General features: G+C 40.4%; 1 protein-coding gene across 8 annotated transcripts in view; it reads right to left on the bottom strand.

Annotated features, from left to right (window-relative positions):
• Positions 1-7,770: 7,770 nt before the first annotated feature.
• prpf39 (PRP39 pre-mRNA processing factor 39 homolog (yeast)) overlaps positions 7,771-23,514 on the bottom strand; it is a 42,628-nt gene continuing 26,884 nt past the window's right edge. Inside the window, exons 8-15 of one of the 8 annotated variants that reach the window (XR_013888546.1) lie at positions 21,412-21,576; positions 20,672-20,798; positions 20,187-20,455; positions 18,383-18,567; positions 15,727-15,801; positions 9,841-9,958; positions 8,639-8,828; positions 7,771-8,531 (exon numbers count right to left, since the gene is read on the bottom strand). Coding sequence is in view for 6 of the 8 variants with exons in the window: in XM_080202456.1 (XP_080058582.1) it covers positions 8,475-8,531; positions 9,841-9,958; positions 15,727-15,801; positions 18,383-18,567; positions 20,187-20,455; positions 20,672-20,798; positions 21,412-21,576 (996 nt within the window). In the remaining 2 variants the exon portion in view is untranslated. Of the gene's footprint in view, positions 8,532-8,638; positions 8,829-9,840; positions 9,959-15,726; positions 15,802-18,382; positions 18,965-20,186; positions 20,456-20,671; positions 20,799-21,411; positions 21,577-23,514 lie in introns of those variants that run through there. The other 7 variants (XM_080202456.1, XM_080202459.1, XM_080202460.1 and 4 more) reach the window with 7 other exon arrangements.

Below are 23,514 nucleotides of genomic sequence, written 5' to 3'. Positions count from 1 at the left end.
AAATCATTTTAATCAATGTGCTGTGGATAAAGGGTAACCATTATTAAACCTCATGGTGTAGGGGGTGACATATTGTTACAAAAGTTGGATAACCAACAGGAAACAGTTGTTAACGTTTTTTTTCAAACAAGCAGGATGTAATGAGTGGTCTGCCACAGGAAACAGGGCATTAAACTTTTACAATTTGTTGACAAAGTTGATAAAGAAAGGAAGGATAGACTATGAATCTAGGCTAGCGCTAAATATAAAAAAGGATAGTAAGAGTTTTTATAAATATATAAAGAGGAGGAGGCTGGCTAGGGTGAATGTTGGACCCTTAGAGGATGAGAGGGGGGATTTAGTGCTGGGGGATGAGGAAATGGCTGAGGCCTTGAATAAGTTTTTTGCTTCGGTCTTCACGGAGGACGATGCGAATAGTTTGCCGGGTGTTAACAATGGAAAGATGGTAGGAGTTGAGGGCCTGAATGAGATTATTGTTACTAGAGAGGTAGTGCTCGACAGACTAGTGGGACTGATGGTGGACAAGTCCCCAGGACCGGATGGAATGCATCCCAGGGTTCTGAAGGAAATGGCGGAGGTGATAGTGGGTGCCTTAGTGATTATTTTCCAAACCTCGCTGGATTCCAGGGAACTGCTGGAAGATTGGAAAACGGCTAATGTTACGCCGCTGTTTAAAAAGGGTAGCAGGCAAAAGGCAGGGAATTATAGGCCAGTTAGTTTAATGTCTGTTGTAGGAAAAATGCTTGAATCCGTCATCAAAGAGGAAATAGCGAGGCACCTTGAGAAGAATTGTTTGATAGAGCAGACGCAGCACGGATTCATTAAGGGGAAGTTGTGTCTGACGAATTTATTGGAATTCTATGAGGATGTGTCTAGCGTGGTGGATGGAGGGGAACCGGTGGATGTGGTGTTTCTTGATTTTCAGAAGGCGTTTGATAAGGTGCCGCATAAAAGGTTGTTACAGAAGGTTAGGGGGCATGGAGTTGGGGGTAAGGTGTTAGCATGGATAGGGGATTGGCTGTCAAATAGGAGGCAGAGAGTGGGTGTCAATGGGTGCTATTCGGATTGGTGGTTGGTGACTAGTGGAGTGCCCCAGGGATTGGTGCTGGGGCCTCAGCTATTTACCATTTATATAGATGATCTGGAGGAGGGAGCCGAGTGTAAGGTGTCGAAATTTGCTGATGACACAAAGATAAGTGGAACGGCAAATTGTGCGGACGGTGTAGAAAGTCTGCAGAGGGATCTAGATAGGCTGAGCGAATGGGCGAGGACCTGGCAGATGGAATACAATGTTGGCAAGTGTGAGGTTATCCACTTTGGCAGGAATAATAGTAGGAAGGACTACTACTTACAGGGCGAAAAGCTGCAGCATGCTACGGTGCAGAGGGACCTGGGGGTCCTTGTGCATGAGTCGCAAAAACCCAGCCTACAGGTGCAGCAGGTGGTCAGGAAGGCTAATGGGATGCTGGCCTTCATAGCGAGGGGGATTGAATATAAAAGTAGGGAGGTCTTGCTGCAACTGTACAGGGCACTGGTGAGGCCACAGCTGGAGTAGTGTGTGCAGTTTTGGTCGCTGCACTTGCGCAAGGATATTTTGGCCTTGGAGGGAGTGCAGAGGAGGTTCACTAGGCTGATACCAGAGTTGAGGGGGTTGAGCTATGTAGAGAGGCTGAATAGACTGGGCTTGTACTCTTTAGAGTTTAGAAGGATGAGGGGGGGATCTTATTGAGACGTATAAGATGATGAAAGGGATGGATAGGGTAGAGGTGGAGAGGTTCTTCCCGCTAGAAAGGACAGCAGGACTAGAGGGCACAGCCTCGGGGGGGGGGGGGGGGGGGTGCAGTTTAGAACAGAGTTGAGGAGGAACTTCTTCACTCAAAGGGTGGTGAATCTCTGGAATTCTCTGCCCGTTGAAGTGGTGGAGGCTACCTCGCTAAATATATTTAAGACGCGGGTAGATAGGTTTTTGGTAGGCAAGGGGATTAAGGGATATGGGGAGAAAGCGGGAAAGTGGAACTGAGCCACTTCAGATCAGCCATGATCTTATTGAATGGTGGGGCAGGCTCGAAGGGCTAGATGGTCTACTCCTGCTCCTATTTCTTATGTAAGAATGGTTTGGATGAAAGGGACTGAAGGTATGGTTGCTAAATTTGCTGATGACACAAGGGAAAGTAAATTGTGAAGAGGAAACAAGGAGGCGACAAAAGGACGTAGGTTAAGTGAGTGGGCAAAAAAGTCTGACAAATGCAGTATAATGTGGGCAAATGGGAAAGTCTATTTTGGCAGGAAGAATAAAGAAAAATCTAAATAATAAGATTGCAGAAGAATTTGGGCATCTTGCATTTATCACTAAAAGCTAGAAAAGAATATCATTTATTGTAAGGGCAATTGATTACAAAAGTAGGAAGGTTATGCTTCAGTTGTACACAGAATTGGTGAAACCACATCTGGACTACTGTGCACAGTATTCTATTAAAGGAAAGATATACATATGTTAGCAATTCAGAAGTTGTTTAATAGACTGGAATGGACAGGCTGCCTTGAGGAAAGGCTAGTCTTCTATTTGCTGTATTTTAATTAAGAGGTGACTTGTTTTAAACATAAGATCTTGACAAGATTGATTTGGAGAGGATGTTTTCTCTTGTGGGAGAATCTAAGGGTCCATGTTTAAAAAAGGGGTCACTCATTTAAGACTGAGATGTAGTGTTCTATAGTTCTATGAGGAGAAATCTTCTTTCAAAGGGTTGTGAGTCTTTGGAATACTTTTTCTCAACCTACAGTGGAAGCAGAATCTTTGAATAATTTTATTGCAGGCCTAGATAAGATTCTTGATTAACATGGGGGTATAATCCTTGTTTTTCTTTGTCTGCCTTCCTAAAAACTGAATAGCCCTCAATGTTTAGTTTCCATCCTTGGTCACCTTGAAGCTAGGTGTCCATAATGCCAACTAAACCATACCCCATTACATCTAATCTATGCAACAAATTCATCCATTTCGTTTAGAATGCTCCAAGCATTCATGTATGAAACGGTAAGGTGGGCACTTTTAACATTCCTTTCCCCTTTCCTACTTATTTTAAAAACTCAGTCCTTATCTGACTTTGGCCCTTGATTTCTCTATCACATTTCTTATTCTCCTTATTGTCTTTTCCTCTTGTTCTTAATTCTCCCTGCTCTGAATACTTGCATAGGTTCCCAAATCCCTGCCAAACTAGTTTAAATCCTCCCCAACCATTCTATCAAGTACCCAGCCCCCCCTCTGCCCCCAAGGACATTAGTCCTTGTAACCAGTCTAGTTTGTATAGGTCCCACTTCCCCCAGAATCGGTCTCAATGCTCTAGGAATCTGAAACATTCCCCCTCGCACCATCTTTTCAGCCACATATTCTTCTTATGTATCCTGCTGTTTCTATTCTGACTAGCACATGACACAGGTAGTAATCCTGAGATTGCTATATTTGAGGTCATACTTTTCAGCTTACTTCCTGGCCCCCTATATTCTGTCTTTAGGACCCCGTTTCCTTTTTTAAAAGAACCATATCATGACATTTCTGGACCTACACTGTAGGACCTATTCCTGGCCCTAATCTGTACATTCGTAAATTTTAACTTTGAAATATTCTTCCATCAGCCATATTCCAAATAGTCAAGTTGATGGTTTTTCCTAACTTAATGAAACAAATAAAGAGTAATTGTGAAAGGGTTCATGAACTCTTGTTTTGATATGAATCAGAACAGGATCACAGGTGGTTTGATTTATTGTCACATGTATAAATATGCAGTGAAAAGTATTGCTCCTCGTATGCTATACAAAGCATACTGTACATAGAGAAGGAGCGTGTGCAGAATGTAGTGTTACAGTCAATGCTAGGGTGTAGAGAAAGATCAAAATGCAAGGTAGGTTTATTCAAAAGTCTGATAGCAGCAGGGAAGAAGCTGTTCTTAAGTCGGTTTGTAATGTGATCTCAGACTTTCTCCTGATGGTAGAAGGTGGAAGAGTGTATGTCCAAGGTGTGAGAGTCCTTGATGACGTTGACTGCTTTTGAGGCAGCGTGAAGTGTAGACAGTGTCAATGGGTAGGAGGCCAGTTTAAATGATGGATAGGCCTTAATTCACAATCCTTTGTAGTTTATTGTGGTCTTGGACAGATCAGGAGATGTACCAAGCTGTCATACAACCAGAAAGAATGCTTTCTATGCTGAATTTATAAAAGTTGATGAGAGTCATGGCAGACATGCTAAATTTCTGTAGTCTTTGGAGAAAGTGGAGGTGTTGGTGGGCATGGAGACCAGAATAGGTTGTTGGTGATCTGGACACCTAAAAATGTGAACTTCGAGACTATTTCTACTTCGTCCCCATTAATGTAGACAGGGTCATGTCCTTCATTATACTTCCTGCAGTCATTTAGTATCTTCTTCATATTGTTGACATTGAGGGAGAGATTATTGTTGTTGCACCAATTCACCAGATTCTCTGTTTCCTGCAAGCCATCTCATCATTGTTTGAGAACTGACCCACTATGGTGGTGTCATCAGCAAACTTGAAAATCAAGCTGGAGGGGAATTTGCCCACACTCGTAAGTGTATAAGGAGTAAAGTAAGGGTCTGAGGATACAGTCTTGTGGTGCACCGGTGTGGAGGATGATGATCGTGGAGGAGGTATTGTTGTCTATCCTTACTACCAATTGATGGATTGCAGTATATTGGTTAGGAGGTTCAGGATCCAGTTGCAGAGGGAGGAGCTGAGCCCCAGCCCACAAATTTTGGAGCTGAGTTTCATAGGAATAATGGTGTTAAAAGCTAAACTATAGTCAATAGGAGTCTGACGTAGGTATCTTGTGAAAAAGGTGTTCCAGGGTTGAGTGCAGGGCCAGGGAGACGGCAGCTGTTGTGGACCTGTTGCGGCAGTAGGCAAATTGTAGTGGATCCAAGCAATCCGGGAAGTCGTAATTGATTCATGCCATGACTAACTTTTCAAAGCACTTCATAATGATGGATGGTGGAGACACTGTACAAGTCATTAAGGCACGCTGCCTGGCTTTTCTTTGGTACTGGGCCTACAGTCATCTTCTTGAAGCAAATAGGGACCTCTGATTGCTGTAAACAGAGGTTGAGGATGTCTGTGAATGTCTGCCAACTGGTCTGCGCAGGATCAGAGTGCTTGTCTGGATACCCCATCCCGTAAGAGATCTCATAACACCACGTTAAAATCCAACAGGTTTATTCAGTAGCAAAAGTCACTAGCTTTCAGAGCACTGCTCCTTCATCAGGTACGTGGGAGTTCTGTTCACAAGCACAGCATATAAAGACACACTCAATTTACAAAAGTAATTGTTGGAATGCGAGTCTTTACAGGAAATCAAGTCTTAAAAGATACAGACAATGAGTGGAAGGTTAAGCACAGGTTAGAGAGATATGTATTGTCTCCAGCCAGGACACTTAGAGATTTTGCAAGTCCAGGCAAGTCATGGGGGTTACACATAGTGTGACATGAACCCAAGATCCTGGTTGAGGCTGTCCTCATATGTGGAACTCGGCAATCAGTCTCTGCTCAGCAACTCTGCGTTCTCGTGTATTGTGAAGGCCACCTTGGAGAACGCTTACCCGAAGATCAGAAGCCAAATGCCCATGACTACTGAAGTGAAGTGTTCTCCAACAGGAAGAGAACACTCCTGCCTGGTGACTGTTGAGCAGTGTTCATTCACCCTTTGTTATAACGTCTCATGGTCTCCCCAGCGTAGCATGCCTCAGGACCTCCCTTCCTGCAGTATATCAGATAGACAACATTGGCTGAGTTGCAAGAGTATGTACCATGTACCTGGCAGATGGTATTCTCACGTGAGATGATGGTATCCATGTTAATGATCCGGCACGTCTTGCAGAGGTTGCTGTGGCAGGGTCGTGTGGTGTCTTGGTTACTGTTCTGTTAGGTGGATTACTGTGGACCATGGTCTGTTTGAGGTTGTGCAGTTGTTTGAAGACAAGAAGTGCGGTGTGGGGATGGCCTTGGTAAGATGTTTGTCTTCAATATATGTTGAACGCTCCAGAGAAGATGTCATAGCTTCTCTGCTCTGGGGAAGTACTGGACGATGAAGGGTATTCTGTCCGCTGTGTCCCGTGTTTGTCTTCTGAGGAGGTCAGCGCGGTTTTTTGCTGTGGCATGTTGGAACTGTCGATGAGTTGAACACCATATCCTGCTCTTACAAGGGCATCTTTCATCGTCTGGAGGTGTCTGTTGCAATCCTTCTCATCTGAGCACTTCTTCTGTGTACAGAGGGCTTGTCCATAGGGGATGGCTCCTTTAACATGTTTATGGTGAAAGCTGGAGAAGTGGAGCATCATGAGGTTATCTGTGGGCTTGCGGTACAGCGAAGTGCTGAGCTGACCATCCTTGATGGGGATGCGTGTCCAAGAATGCAACCGATTCCTAAGAGTAGTCCATGGTGAGTCTGACGGTGAGATGGAACTTACTGATGTCATCATATAGTTGGTTCAGTGATTGTTCACCATGAGTCCAAAGGAAGAAAATGTCATCGATGTATCTAGTGTATAGCATAGGTTGGCGGTCCTGTATGGTGAAGAGGTCTAGTTCAAACTGTGCACGAAGATGTTGACATATTGAAGAGCAAATTTGGTCCCCATGGCTGTTCCATGTGTCTGGATGAAGAACTGGCTGTAGAAGGTGAAGATGTTGTGGTCCAGGATGAAGCGGATGAGTTGTAAAATTGCATCTGGAGACTAGCAGTTGTTGGCGTTGAGCACTGAGGTAGTTGCAGCAATGCCATCCTTCGTGGGGGATGCTGATGTAGAGTGTCGAGACATCCATTGTGATGAGGAGTGCTCCTAGTTCAACTGCTCCATCTGTGCTGAGTTTCTGTAGGAAGTCCATACTGTTGCAACAAAAGCTGGGGATTCTTTGTACAATGGGTTTCAGGATGCCCTTCACATAGCTGGAGAGGTTCTCACAGTGACCCATTGTCCGATACAATGGGACGGCCAGGTGTTTGCCTTGTGTACCTTCAGAAGGCAGTAGAGATCTCCAATGCAGGGGAGTACGTGGAATGTATGTACCCCAATCTGAATGTACAATGGATGTACCTCATTCGGGCCAGTCGCTTTCCGTGGGTCGACCTTTGTGAAGGCTGCTCTGACATCTGCAATAGGGTCCTCAGATACACGTTCGTCTGAGGCTTCCAGGATGGAGGGTATGCTTTTGCTGACGTCTTGCTCAAAACAGGCGTAGAATCCATTGAGCTCATTGGGGATCGACTCTTAAGTGCTAATGTGACCTAATTTCAGATGACCAGTTTTATTTTGAAAAGTCATCGTTTTAACATTATACTTTTTCCCTTTACAACTGTATGATTGGATTGGTGATGGAAATCTTATAGATGGTCAATAGGAACACAGAACAAGTCTAATAAATCAAATAACTAAGCTTGGTAAAATCAAAAAAGAAAATCCCAATGCTCATTTGAATCATATTGTTCCAGAATACCAGTCCGATCATCTCTCCCCTCAAGTCTGTTCTTGGCAACCCTTTTGATCTGATCAGTCTCTGTTTAATTAAAAAAACAATCCAAACGTTGGTCTTGATCTTTTCACTCACCATCCTGAACTGGTATCCTCTTACTGCTCTTAATACTTCATTTTGTTTTGAATGCGTGGAATTTTATGTTTGGTTTCAGTTTGGAAAAAAAATGCTCAAAAAATATAGTAGCCTTTAAAGAGTACGTACACAGTACCTATTTAAACGTGCTTGGTAACAGATGTAACTGGTGGCAATCCTTTGTTTAATAAAATAATTTGCAAAATTACAGCAAGTGTGTTTGACATGAGGAAATTTCTACATTTAGTGTTGAATGGACAAGCAACATGTGGCAACACAGTTTCAGTGTAAAGTAATCAGGCGTGGATTAAGATCCCATTGTTCAAATGTGTTGAGGAATTGCTGGATACATCAGTTCTATTTCACATAGCAGGAGGCATTACTGGCTGTTAGGTATCTAAAATCAGAACTCCCAGGTGTGTAGTCATTGTTCAATTACATACAAGAAAAGCATATATTTCTTTGAAGTTAATCTCTCAATTACAAAATGTACTAATTGTAGTTTTAAACTTGATTTAGTGGATCTCAGCATTTTTTTCAAAATTCTACAATTGCATGTAATTGCCGGTTAAGAAAATATATCACTGGTGCTCTGCAGTGTTTTAAAATTTATTTTCCTATTAACAAATCATGTTTGAAGAGAAATTTTTAAAAATCATATTGAAAAGGGGTATAATTCACAAAATAGCTTTTGAATACAAATCATGTCTGACATCAAATATTTTGCAGTTAACAACTTTTCCCCAATTTTATTCCTCAAAAAAATTCCAGACTCTTAGATAGCATGTCCATTAAAACGTAATATTTTCCATTTTTTACTTTTAAACGAAAAAGAAACACTTCAGTCCCACAAGCAATTCCAGCAAGTTAGGTAGGTGGTGGTGGGTAATACTGCCCATAGCTCCATGCTGTTGGATAATTGTACTGTTGGAGAAGACAACAAAAACTGGTCAAATATATGATTGAGGGGTTTTTAAACAAACTTTTATTTAAAGAAAAAAACTTTAAAATGTTTATCTTGCCAATCATACCTTTTTGGGCTTTCGGTGTCAACATTTAAACTTTAGGTTCAAGTACAGCAGTCACGTGTAAAGAAAAGCTCCATCTACTTTGTCCATGCTGCAGCTCCAATGTTAGGAGTACCCCTTATTGCCCAAATGTGATATTTCACCCTTTCCTAGACGAGTCTGTGGCCTGAGCACCAATGAATTTTGTGCAGACCTATGTGCAATAAGATATTGGGTAGGTTGCCAAAGCTAATTTTGTCTAAACACTCCTGGAGCCAGCAAATAAGAATTCCAACCTGGCATAGAGACTGGATTTGCACCAGATCAGAGTTGAAAAATCCCCATCTAATTCATTGATGTTCAGTCCAAAGATGTTCTCAACACCACTTAATGTAAAAAGAATTGATGGGTGTACAATAACATAGCACAAAAAAGTGAAAAATATTGTAACAATACTTAGCAACATTAAGACAATAACTTTCAAAAATTAATTCTCAAGATGTGGGTTGTTGGCAGGAAAGTGGCATTTGTCCACTCCTAATTGCCCAAAGAGCATGGTCAATTGCCAGCTTGAACAGCTGCAGTCCATGCAAAGGTACTCCCAAAATGCTGTTTGTTAGGGAGCTCCTGGACTTTGACCTAGTGATGATGAAGGGATGACAATACATCTCAAAATCTGGATGGTTTGTACCTTGGAGGGGAACTTGAGGTTATGGTGTTCCACGCACCTACTGATCTTATTCTTCTTGATGGCAGCGGTGAGATGCTGCAGTGCATCGTGCAGCTAGCACACACTGTTGTCATGGTTACAGTGATGTTTTATATATATGTGCATTTTCTAGACAGAATACTAATTGGGAATGGAAACCCCAATTTATCTTCTCAACCCAGAAAAATCCTCAAGGCAACTTTGGGGCCTTAATCATTCCATGACTAACCCATTTGAGATCAGATAATTCATCACAGATCAAAAAAAACTTCTTGATCTGTATGGCTGACTGCATTATACAGAAATGCTGTCCTGTGTTGTCCTTCAGTCTTGGCCAGCTAAGTAGACTGAACGTACAATGGCATTTGCACAGATGCACAACTTAAATCCAAGTCAATATTTCCAAATGGAGACTTTTTCTAAAAACACAGCATCAGATACATGTTAATGAAATACATAACTGGATAAGGAAATTCAATAATGATGATAATCTATAACTTGAGCAGAAACTACCCACCTGATACCAAGCATTGTAGTTATATGCAGACTGATTAGCCTGCAAATCCCCACTCATCAGCTGGGCGGATGTTAATGTCACATCACTCCTTTGCTTTTTCCCCTCTGGTTCTTCTGACCTGAGATATTTAGACATACATATATATTATAAGCACTTAATTCCAAAACAATTTATTTTTAAAGGGAAGACTTTATGGAAAACCATATTAGGTCACAGAAAATTTTTAAAAAATTAAATTCGAATTACTCCTCATTCAAAGGTTACAAGGAAGAATGTCCATAGTAATAAAATAGAATTACAGACATAATATCAGAACGAATGCCAAAGTTAGAACACTGTTTCAAATCTGCAGCTGCCTTTAATTCAGACAAAATGTAACAAAACTTGTCCAAGGGTCTCAGTTCTGTCTCATGGCTCTCTTTGCCAGCATCCCCTACCACAATACCGCAAAAACAATGATGGCCTTCAGCATGGCAATGAACACACACTTCCTGGTTGGCTAGTTATGGTGGCTTCATTTCCACGTATACCTTTGGGATCTTAAGGTGCTCACTGCTTTATGGTTATAGCAATCCAACTGCATGTCTAAAAAAAAAATCACTCTCCACATCCTGAATTGCCCTAAAACCCCATCCAACTCATTTCCTACCAAGTCTTTGACTTTTATAGTCATCCCATGGATTGTCACTAACCGCAGCAGCTCCATGCGCTACTAACATCATTGTGGATGCCCCACTAGATCTTACCTCGTTCACAATTTCCTAATGTTAATAACTCTAGGGCCAAAATTTGTTCTTGTTTTCATAAGAAATAGGAGCAGGAATAGACCATCTAGCCCTTCGAGCCTGCCCCGCCATTCAATAAGATCATGGCTGATCTGTCGTGGCTCAGTTCCACATTCCCGCCCTCTCCCCATAACACTTAATTCCCTCGCTCATCAAAAACCCATCAACGCACGTCTTAAAAATATTTAGCGAGGCAGCCTCCACCACCTCAACAGGCAGAGAATTCCAGAGATTCACCACCCTTTGAATGAAGGAGTTCCTCCTCAACTCTGTTCTAAACCGCCCCCCCTTTATCTTGAGGCTGTGCCCCCTAGTCCTACTGTCCTTTCTGAGCAGGAAGAGTCTCTCCACCTCTATCCTATCCATCCCATTCATCATCTTATATGTCTCAATGAGATCTCCCCTCATTCTTCTAAACTCTAACGAGTACAAGCCTAGTTTATTCAGTCTCTCCTCATAGCTCAACCCCCTCAACTCCAGTATCAGCCTAGTAAACCTCCTCTGCACTCCCTCCAAGGCCAAAATATCCTTGCGTAAGTACGGCAACCAAAACTGCACACAGTACTCCAGCTGCGGCCTCACCAATGCCCTATACAGCTGCAGCAAGACCTCCCTACTTTTATATTCTATCCCCCTCGCAATGAAGGCCAGCATCCCATCAGCCTTCCTGACCACCTGCTGCACCTGCAGGCTGGGTTTTTGTGACTCATGCACAAGGACCCCAAGGTCCCTCTGCACCGTCGCCAGCTGCAGTTTTTCTCCACGTAAGTAATAGTCCTTCCTACCATTATTCCTACCAAAGTGGACCACCTCGCACTTGCCAACATTAAATTCCATTTGCCATTTCCTGGCCCATTCGCCCAGCCTATCTAGATCCTTCTGCAGATTCTCCACACCCTCCGCGCAATTTGCCGTTCTACCAATCTTGGTGTCATCAGCAAATTTCGACACCATACACTTGGTTCCCTCCTCCAGATCATCTATATAAATGGTAAATAGCTGAGGCCCCAGCTGTTGTGTTTATGTCACAACTTGGTGTTTTGGCTTCATTTCCTTGTTTAGTGTGGTTCTGACCAGGCCTGCTGCCTATTCAGCCATTACCAGCTTAATAGTATTACAAATTGAGTCCTGTACTTCCCAACTTATTTCCTGTCCTTTAAAATATTTTTCAAAACGTTGCTCTATGACCCATTTTTGCGTGGAGGAGGTTTCTACAAAAATAATTGAGGTGCCTCAATGGGAGGTGAAATGGAAACTTATTATTCCCATTTCATATTGAAAATATTAAAAAGAAAGCCATTTGTTCTTCAGCATCCGCCCACCAGAATGCACAGGACAAAATACCGTAAGATAAATTTATAGTTAATGCACAGATCAATTTAAATAAATTTTCTTCTGTCTGGTCTTTTGTCAGCATTGCAAACAAATACATAAGAAAATGGGGGGTAGACTTTTCAGCTCTGAGCCTGCTGCATTGTTCAATCATATTACTGCCATTTTTTCATCTCAACCCCACTTCCCTGCCCATTCCCTATATGTCCCAATTCCCTGATATCAAAAATTGGATCACTTTTGCCCTTCTGCTAATGCTATTTCTGGTGGAACAAGATCAGCAAATGCTTTTAAGATGTGGGTTAGCTATGGCCCAACCGAATGGCAGAAACTGGCTTGAACGGTTGAATGACTTAATCCTGCTACTATTTCAAATAAGTCATACTGGATGTGAAATATCAACTCCAGTTCTCACTGTACAGATGCTGCCAGAACTGAGCTTTTCCATCATTTCCTGTTTTGATTTGTTATTATGTTCTGTGAGCCAACACATTAATGTAGCCTTGCATTTCTTTCTGGAATGGTCTGATTCTGTTTACTAATACCATATATAAGGAACTTCAAGTGTGAACTGGTATCCTGTTACTTTGACAGCAGCAGATGAAACAGTTGTTTTATGTATGGACTAGTTGGACATACAATCTTGCAATTTTGCAATGGGATACAAAGGATGAACTCATTAAGGAAATAAATAATTTACAATGAAGGAAAACATTTTACCAAAGTAAATTGATCCATTGCTATTTCTATATTCATTCATTACTTGGGATTAAGTGACGCAGGGGTGGGAGAGGCTCATCTTTTAATCCATTTTTCTATCCTGATGCACAATCCATAATTATTCAATCCTGATTTGAATATTCTGTACCAGGTTCCTGGAAGACCTGGCTTAATTTTGGCAAAGAGATCCAAAGTTAAGTCATGAAAATTTTTGATCAGGACAGTCAGAGATAGCTTGGGTGTGCCCAGCTCGCAGTAGCAGTTGCACCAGTTAGTTGCCCTTTGTTTCGGTGATGCAGCTGGCATCCAGATGATGGCCACCATTATGAGTAAAGTTGCAGACAATGATCTCAGCTCCTCGGCACAGATAATCAGTGTTCATATTGATGGACTGTGAATATCCTAAAGAGAACGTATGAAGCAAAGAGAATCCTGTCAATTGAAAGGGCAGTTTCCTCAGTGAGGGTTCACCTTCAGTTCTTGGAAATCCTGCTGCATGGTATGTTGATTCGGGTAGATGGAACTGGAGGCCTATCTACGCGCTTAGTCTCTCAAGGGGAGTTGTAGATAAATTCATGGCTGAATTTGAGAACTGGCTGCCATGCTTTCACAATCTCGATTTGAGGGCTGGGGTGTCTCAAGTTGAATAGGGCAACATTGTATTCAGTCTTCAAGTCGTGGGGTCAGGCAAAGACTCTGACCACTGGTCTTACGTTATCTTGTCCTCAGTGTTTGTCAAGAAGGATTAGGGATAGCTGGATAGGGTCTTTACCGCCTGCCAGGCCTAGGCTTTGGGATGACAATATGACAGACATGTATTTTGGTGAAATTCTGGATGGATCTTGAATGTTGCTTGATGATCCCGTCATAGTTTTGGACTTTAAGCGCCGTGGATGTTCATAATATCCTGCAGTTCATCATTAATCTTGAACTTGGTCTCCTTGTGATTATGCTCCTGATTTTGAGATTATACTCCTAATTTTGAGATATTGCTTTTTATCCTGACAAGGCTAAGATATATGAGCACAGAAGCATTTGTCACTTGCTATCCTGCAAAAATTAGGATGGTCTATTTCTTTCTTTTTGATGGTATTCGTTCACCAGTGTGCTCTGATGAAACAGCGAGGGAGATTGGTGTCTAATTGTTTGTAGGTCTCCTTTCCATTGAGGAGCACACTAAGTTGGTTGAGTTGTGCGGCATTATTTACCTGTGTAAATGTTTTTTTATGTAATCCTTGCACTTACACTGATGGAGTACAATTTTTACCCTTCAGTTTTTTTTTAGTCAAAATGAGTAGCGTCACAGCCAGGTGACAGACGGTTTGATATAGAGATGGTTAGGATGGCTATATGTTGTAGTTGCAGTGAGCAAACCACCAACGCCCCCCCCAAAAATCCTTGCATATCTAGTCCTGTTAGGTTGGTCTTTTTTGAGTTAGGTGTGCAGGTTGTGACAGCAGTTGCTTAATTATTTGGTTCATTGAGTGCATGGTGGACATATTGTTCCTTACTGGGGTTCTCTGATGAGGGGAAACAGGTTGAATCTCATTGGTGGCAGGACCTAAATGGCACCTCTGGGGTGCCCAGAGGCATGGCTACTTTGCTTTACTCAATGTGTATAAGAGTCATGCAAATATTCTTGGCTTGCTGGCCGTTGAAATTAGGGCAGTAGTGGTTGTGTTTATCTGGGTCAAGTCAAAGGTATGTTGGGTAGGGAAGTAGATTGCCTTAAAAGTCCTCTTTTGGGTTCTTCTGGACGGCTCTCTTTCTTGTGGTTATAGTGAGGATGTAGTATCCTTTTGCTGTGGGGCAAGTCTGGATGCTTCAGTTCAATGTTCTTCAGTTGGAAATTATGCTGGTTGGAGTAAATCACCTCCCCCAAGTGGTCTTATCTGGGGACTTCCAAACTGTCCACTTTCTTGAGGTTTGGGCTCCCATGGAGGGTCCCCACATCTGGCATCTATTAGAAAATGCTGATGCTCTTCTTTGGGGTTTCCTTTCTTTATCCAAGTGGAGTGCTGATATAGGCACTGGTACAGTCTTTTATCTTGTCAGAAGAAAAGTTGTATCTCTTGCTGAGATACCCTGTGTATGGTTGTCTTGATGATTCTTCTCCTTACTGTTCGGGTTGCCTTGGTGGAAAATAGTTTCACTATTCTAGTGATGGGGAGCCTGATCAGTGCCACTGATATGGTGGAGAGGAGGAAGATTTGTTGTATGACAAGGTGTACGAATCCTTGGCTTACTAGTTCCTGTATGAGTGTGTACACTGCCATAGATATGTCTTGCACCTATGGCAGTATCCTGGTGTTCCCCTTTTTACTCGGCTATCCTTTTATTGCTTGGAGGTCTTGGGATGTTTACTTAGGTTGGTTCGTATTAACCCATAAGGGATCCCCACATAATGTGTAGCTCTGATCCTGTTATCCTGTGGAGGAGGTGGTGCACTATAAGAACATAAGAAATAGGAGCAGGAGTAGGCCATCTAGCCCTTCGAGCCTGCCCCGCCATTCAATAAGATCATGGCTGATCTGTCGTGGCTCAGTTCCACTTTCCCGCCCTCTCCCCATAACCCTTAATCCCCTCTCTTATCAAGAACCCATCAACCTGCTTCTTAAAAATATTTAGCGAGGCAGCCTCCACCACTTCAACGGGCAGAGAATTCCAGAGATTCACCACCCTTTGAGTGAAGAAGTTCCTCCTCAACTCCGTTCTAAACCGCCTCCCCTTTATCTTGAGGCTGTGCCCCCTAGTCCTACTGTCTTTTTTGAGCGGGAAGAGTCTCTCCACCTCTATCCTATCCATCCCATGTACTTGTCGTTTTATTCAGTTATTCTAACATCCCCCATTCTTTATCCATAAGAAAGGAGGCTCCAACTATAACAACTGCAATAGTTGATAATTCGATCTATTTGCATGAATATTCACTGATCTTTTCTGCATGGTTATGTGGAATGATTACTCTGTACTGGACTAGGTGTAGGGAATCTGTTTTTTTTTGTAGTAAAATGTAAAGCTTTCAGTAGAAACTCTTAAACAAACTACTTGCCCATCTTCTGCCTTTCTTTTCGATGACTCCTGCTCTTTCAAAAGTTTTTGATGATCGTCATAAGCCACCATGAGTCTAGGATATAGAACACAATTAATGGCAACTTCCAAAGATTATGAAAATATTTCCATGTATTTTTGAACAAATTATTACATGAGCTCATACATTTAAAACAAAGATAAATGTTACTGTTAATGCTGTTTTATTAAAAAGAATTAAAGTCATCCAAGACAGAAAGAACTAATTAAACTAGTTGCTTGGTAGTTAAATGTTGGCTTCAGAATGTTTTTCCATCTTTCAGCAACCACATTTAATGCTCATTAGATAGACTATTTTTGCCATCAAAATATCAAAATGCACACATTTCATCCCAGCTGATATGACAACAACCCAACTCATTATTTACTGCAAATAAACTTGGGTTGCATAACATATTGTGAAATTGCACACATCAACATGGGTGCCAAAAATTACACTTTACTGGTTACCAAACAAACATTCAAAATTCTCCAGCTTCACATAGCTTGAATTATTTTAATATGACATACACTATTCTTTTGTTGGGATTTGGAAACAGAGCACAGTATTTAAACTTTAGATGCTAACAACTGCTTCCAATCAATTAGATTTCAAAACAGTTTGAATCTCTTCCATTTCTCCTCAATACTGATATCTATACCATGATCCATCTAAAACCAAAAATTCAAAAATGAACCAAAAAAGATTCAAGATAAATCAGCCTGCTTGGTAAAAGCAAACTACTGTGACTGCTGGAATCGGAAACAAAGACAAAAATGCTGGAAAATCTTAGGAGGTCTGACAGCATTTGTGGGGACAGAATAGAGCCAACGTTGAGACAGGGTGACCCTTCATCAGAGCTCTGACAAAGGGTCATCATGAATCGAAACATTGGCTCTATTCTCTCCCTACAGATGCTGTCAGACCTCCTGAGATTTTCCAGCCTGCTCGATTGCTATCCTTTCCACAAACATTCTACTGTCCACAAGAGACAGTGTAGTATCTCACCAAGGTTTCTTAGGCAGCACTTTCCAAACTCATGACCATTACCACCTAGAAGGACAAGGGTAGCAGGCACCTGAGAACGCCACCACCTGGAGGAGATTTCCCTCCAAGCTACTCACCTTCCTGGCTTGGAAATCTATCACCATTCACTGCCGCTGGATCAAAATTCTGGAATTCCACCCCCACACCCCCAACTACACTGTGGGTGTACCTGCACCATTGTCTGTGTGGAATTTGCACGTCCTCCTAGCATATGCGTGGATTTCATCCAGGTACTCTGGTTTCCTCCCAAAGTTGTACAGGTTAGGTGGATTAGTCATGTTAAATTGCGCCTCAGTGTCTCAAGATGCATAGGTTGGGATTCGAGAGGTAAATGCATGGGGTTATGGGGATAGAGCCTGGGAAAAGATGCTTTTTTGGAGGAGAGTCAGTGCAATCTTGATGCACTGAGTGGTCTCTTTCTACACTGCACAAACTGCAGTGGTTCAAGAAGGCAGCACACCATCACCTTCTGAAGGACAATTAGGGGCAGGCAATAAATGCTGGACTAGTCAGTGACACCCACATCCTGTAATGAATCTTAAAAAGATGCAATTTATTACATTTTCCTATGTACTACAAGGACATCAAAAGTTAGCACAATGTGGGACTGGGGTCACATTCTTGGATTTAAAATCAGGCTAACAGGTTTTCTTTCCCAAAGCACATTAGTGAACCTAGTTGGGTTTTTAATGACATTCTAGCAACTTTCATGGTCATTCCTTGCCTAATGTTATCCCACAAACAAGCAGATTTATTGATTTCAATATCACAACTTACCAGGTTATTATAATCATGGATTTCTTAGATAATTAATTCAATAACTCTTTCTGCACTAATTGATATAGAATACCCCTTGATCTAAAACTGAAGGGGAAGAGCAGCCCAACTCAACACGAGTGACATCTGAAATCTGTGTTTAAGGCATGTTTGCATAATATTCCTGATTCTTGTTCTTCAGAAGCATGCTTTGTACTGGATTAAATAATCTGAAATCAGATTTATTTTGGTTATTGCAAACCTGAATGTATACGTTTGGAACTGAATGCACTGATAGGAAAAAATAGTGTTCTACACCTGTTCCATACAAATTTCAAAATAAATCAACAATACGAAATATGTTGAAGCAAAATAGCAATTTTTAAAAAGGTAAATCTTAATTCTAAATCACAAACAGCACACACTGGTATGTCATCCTATAAATGTGTATTTTAACCAGGTTTCCCTATATAGTGCATAGACACATGCAGCAGATTCCATGTAGTGTCGCTCTACTTAATTAACAGAAAAAGGGGATGAAAAAGTCACTTGTATTTATAAATAAGAAACATTCAGTTTGAAGACAATGTCAACAATGAGGCCCAAAATTCCAGAAATGTTTCAAAAATGACAAATTTCTACTGAAGAGTCAGTCACATTGGGCTCAAAATGTTAACTTTGTTTTTTTTCCACAGATGCTGCAATTATTTTTGGCTTGTAAATGTCAACTGTAAACGTTGCTGCTTCCACCCATTTCTCACCAAACAAGCAAATCTGGAATTATTTAACTTTTTTTGCATAATTATTAGTCCCATGCTGTCAAAATAAAGTTCACCTTTTCACATCAGAGCCAAAGTCCTCCAAAAATTCAACTTTTCGCTGGGAGAAGGCTATCCTTGTTTCTATTGGCATCGAGCTACTTATTGCTTTGTCAAAAGCATTCAGAATGTTTTCCTCATTTAGCTTGAGATCAGAATTATATTCAAGTTCCAACAGATTCAGATATAGCTTGGTGCTTTCCTAAAAAATCACAAAACAGATCAACACTACCATCATTCAAATGTTTACAATCCCAATAATACTACCTAGTAAAAAGATGGCAATATTTTACTCATTTCATAGAAACTAACTGACTACATTTAATTGGTGAGCTCCCAAGTCAGATTCCCAGTCTCGACAACAATGTGCACTTGGGCTTCCTTGGAGGAGTTGCACTCATCTTAGACAGCCTGGAGAATGGGAGGGAAAATAAAAATCAGCATTTTTTTAGAAAACACATATCCTGAATTGGTGACAATTTTTTTTTGTCACAGGATGGGAGTAAGAGAACATACCCAGCTGTATACAGCATGGTATATGGTAGTAGAATAAAGCCATTAAAGCTGTTCCAGTGGGTCAAATTACTGTAGAAGATAATCTGAAAATACACAGTAATGATGAAAGTGAAAGTTCAGGTAAAATAGTTTGGTTTTAATTGCCCACAAAGTTGTTCATGAAAAGACAGATTCATATAGAAATATTGCACATAAGTATTTTACTAAACACAATATTTTTAACCAGCACTTAATAGATGTTGCCTCACCTAGTCACCAATAGATTCTAAACTTTGCACAGTACAAATCTCTTTAGGAATCAATTTTGTGAACTATAAACTACTATTAAAAACAAAACGTCTCATTCTCAGAGTTATTAAAGTTGCACAACATATTTACAACATTTTAAAAATGTAAATGTGACGGTTGTAATCTTGTGACTTGTTAATAAGGAAATTGAAACTGCAGCGAGTACAAAACTCAAGACTATATATAGTACACAAACTTCTGAAAAATGTTAGCAATTCCAAAAAGGTTCAACAGTATTTTCTTGCGGAACTGGTTAAAGATTAACTGCTTCCTCAATATCAGGCATGCAACTTCAGGTTGGGATGATATTAAAGTTCCATAGGGTTTAAAAACTGTGAATGCATTTGATATTCCTAACAATTCAATGCTGTATTTAACAATCCAAAAAGGCCAAGACCAATCCTGCTGGGTTTAAAATGTACATCATCTTCCTCCCTGAACTGGAGATGAGGAAATTTTAATCTGGGGGAGGGCAGGACAGCAGAAATTGATAAAGGAGGAGAATATTCCAACTGATTAATTTAAAACACTGGATTAATTACTATTGTTCCATTATGTAACAGTTCAGAACTAATTGTATTAACTTTCAGAAAGAACGTTGCATGCAGAGTTTCATATTTTTTGTCACCACTTACTTTCTCTATTGAAAGAGCAGCCTCATAGAATACAAAGCACAGTTCAATCAGCAAGAGAAATTGAATATGCACAGCTGCTTTTGAAAGTGATTCTGTATGGAAATTATTTATCAGTATTTTTCACATGGATTTGGTAAAGAAGCTTATGGACTATGTGATCTAAAGCAACTCTGGCTCACAATTAAAAAGTTCATTAAAATCAACATTACCATTCCATCTTAATATAGAATGGTTAAAATATAATGACAGAATGTTAAATGGTAGAACAGGCTACTCCTTAATAACTCAAGAGCTGAAATGTGCTTCTCTGCTTTACAAACTTGGTTCCCAGAAATCACTGTTTTAATGCTGGCATTTGCATTTGAAATAATTTCCACCATACCTTATCAAAGTCTATTGCTTCCACTAAAACCTTCCTAGCCCTAGGAAGGCTCTTCTCTACTTTGAATAAAAGGCGAGCCAACTTCACTGCATAGAAAGACGCTTCACTGGGTGTTTTACTGTTTTTAATAGAATCTTGTAGCAGAAACTCTGCTTCATCTATATTTCCATGGCGGCGCTCGAGGCTCACTCGTCTTAAGCGGACCATGGCTAACCCAGGTACAGATCCTTCAAGGGTTTTCAGGATTCTTCGTGCTTCATTAATGTTCCCTGAAACAGAAATTATGAAGTCAAAACATACATAAGTATTTCATACACAATTGTGTCCAAGAAGTGATAACTGCCATCAAGTATGGTTAGCCCCACTTCACAAATCTACATCAACTCACCACCACTGCATTACCTCCCTCCCCCATCTCAAGGATTTATATCAAATGTAATTAAGCAGTAGACTCAGATTGATTTAGATGATTAATAGGAGCTTACCTTGCTGTTCCTCAAAAGCTGCCCAAAGTAAGTGTACCATAGGTTTCTTTGCGAGGTGAACTGTACACGCTCTGCTATATACATGTCGCACACCTTCATTACTATGGCCTTCCATGAATTTAGCATACTGTAATTTTAAATACATAAACATTCATTCACTTGAGAAAGAGGGAAAATTACGAAAACAGGCACGCGGTTGAGTTAGGTGAAGTATGTTTATAATGTTTGACTCTAACACCAAATAAAGATTGGCTCCAGTACTATTCTTCAACTGCCTATCTGGAATAGAACATTAAATGTTTTTGAACAATAAGATACAAGTAAACGATAGCACTGGATATTCAGTTGATGTAATTTTATTGCTAAGGTCAAGTTTTAGAAAGGAAGACAATCTTTTGTACTTTTGAGGCAAACGCGATATAAATTGTAACTTGAATGACTTCAAGATTTTATCAGTGCTTAAAGAGTGATGCAATACATGGCAATCTCAATGACACAATATATTTAACACCTTGGCAACCTTAGCCTTTGAGGGAACCCAAAAACGCTGAGATCAAATCAAACTTCATTTATGTTCAGACCCAACACCAACTCTAGTGATAGCTTTCAGGCCACTCGAAGATTATTTTTAACCCTTATTACAGTCTAATATTATGAGCCAAACCTGTTGATTCAGGTTTTTATCCTGTACCTACTAAGTTTGAAAATGTAAACCTTAAGGTTTTAAAGTAATTACTTGCCTTTATCCAGAAGTCTTCATAAAGGGCACAAGCAACAAGGCACCTCTCAAACAAAACCACCACACGTTCAAGGGTTCCATTTTCTATCTCAAAGTCAAGATAATCTTTCCAGTTTTTTAGCTGTACTTTTTCCAATGGCTTCACATGGAAGTATGGTCGTTTAATCTATCATAGGAAGCAAATAAGTTACAAAAAAAAAACCAACGTAAGTGTAGACCTTGTTTCTCTACATGAAAAAAATTAAATACAAATGCTGCTGCATTACAGAAAACCATTCAGCGTACCAAGTCCACAATGTATTTTCGTCTACAGAAGTCCAATACCACCTTGATCACTTTCCATCTAATTTAATAATTCTCTGTATATTATCTAATCCCTTTAAAAATAATTTATGGACAGTTAATTGTTTGAGACAGAGAATTCTATATGCAGTAGGTTTTTTCCCTAATAGCGCCATACATTCATTCTTATTAGTTACCTGCTGATGAGTGTAAAAGGTAAACATTTTTTTTATGCTATCAGAACATAATTTTGAAGACATCTATAGATACCATTTTAACATCCATAGCTCTGGTGAAACAAAACCCGAATCTACAACATATTTTTCACAATTGTAATTCACCGTGCATCCCTGATAATTCTATATTGCACCTGTTAGCATCATTTTCATATCATTATTATGAACGGCTCTTAAGTTTGCCATTTGTATCAAAAAAAATTCAGGACTTTGCATGTTAATGCATCAGCCTTGGTTTGGTGATGGCATCTGCCTAAGAGTTTGAAGGTTGTGGGTTCATGCACCACTTGAGAAAGTAAGCTGCAATGCTCAACAAGTGCCTCATTGTTGGAGGTACAGTCTTTCAGCTGAGATTATAATTAAGGCTACAATGCGCCCTCGGATCAAAGTAAAGGATCCTACAATACTGCTCAAGGTAAAGAATGTGACAGTGTTGTTCAAGATGGGGAGACGTCTTGGCCAATATTTATTCCTCTGTCAATGCTCAAAACAAATGACCGGGTCGTTATGCCGTTTGTGGCCAACTGATTTGGTGTGTTCCCTTCACTGAAAGTGACAACACTTCAGAACTACTTCTCATTAGTCATAGAGTACTGTGGGGCATCCTTGGGTTCTGAAATAGATTCTTTATTTACAGTTAAATTCAAACTACTGGTCAATTTGAAAAAAAATCAATGTAAAAAAGTGAATTAATACACTATGCTCAATAGTAGCTTAAGTTTTTCGACTAGATCAACCTTAGTTCTAGGGTTTTCTACTCCATACCTTCAGTTACAAAACCAAGGTTTCTGGTTTTTGTAATGCCGTTATTTACTTGCATTGCTATCTCTAATGCTGGATGCATCTGCACATAATTTAAAAATCTTGCAGTTTAAGATGCAATGCTTTTCCCTATGCATCTAAAATAAACATTTTTATTTTAATCTACATCTACTAGTTATTTATCCTCCCAGCTAGTTTTTCCACAATCTCTCCCTCAGTTCCGAGGTCCAGATCATTTAAAAATAACCCAAGAATAGGTCCCAAAATCAATATCTATAGAGTACCATTCTATCCAATGCAAAGAACGTCTTTTCACCTTCTGCCCTTCAGCCACCTCTGCACCCTTGTAGATCAATTCTTGAGTGATAGTCTTTACTGAGCTTATGTGAGGTGCTTATTCAAATTAATCAATCAAATTTCTGACTAGCCAGCCAAATACCTTTTTTTAATGCATCATAAATTATCATTCTCTGAAACTTGGCATTCTTTTGTCAGTCCTAATGAATGTAAGATGAAAAGTTTTAATAGCGTCTTTTTTCAGCAACACTGGAGTATAATTTCCAAATTTATTATTTAACATTTGGAACATAGTAAAGAGTGAACATAAGAAATAGGAGCAGGAGTAGGCCATCTAGCCCTTCGAGCCTGCCCCGCCATTCAATAAGATCATGGCTGATCTGTTGTGGCTCAGTTCCACTTTCCCGCCCTCTCCCCATAACCCTTAATCCCCTCTCTTATCAAGAACCCATCAACCCGCTTCTTAAAAATATTTAGCGAGGCAGCCTCCACCACTTCAACGGGCAGAGAATTCCAGAGATTCACCA

Source organism: Carcharhinus amblyrhynchos, chromosome 14, assembly GCF_965287045.1.
Source record: "Carcharhinus amblyrhynchos chromosome 14, sCarAmb.v2.hapA, whole genome shotgun sequence".
In the NCBI taxonomy this organism is placed as follows: domain Eukaryota; kingdom Metazoa; phylum Chordata; class Chondrichthyes; order Carcharhiniformes; family Carcharhinidae; genus Carcharhinus; species Carcharhinus amblyrhynchos.
This window is presented reverse-complemented; position numbering and strand designations above follow the sequence as displayed.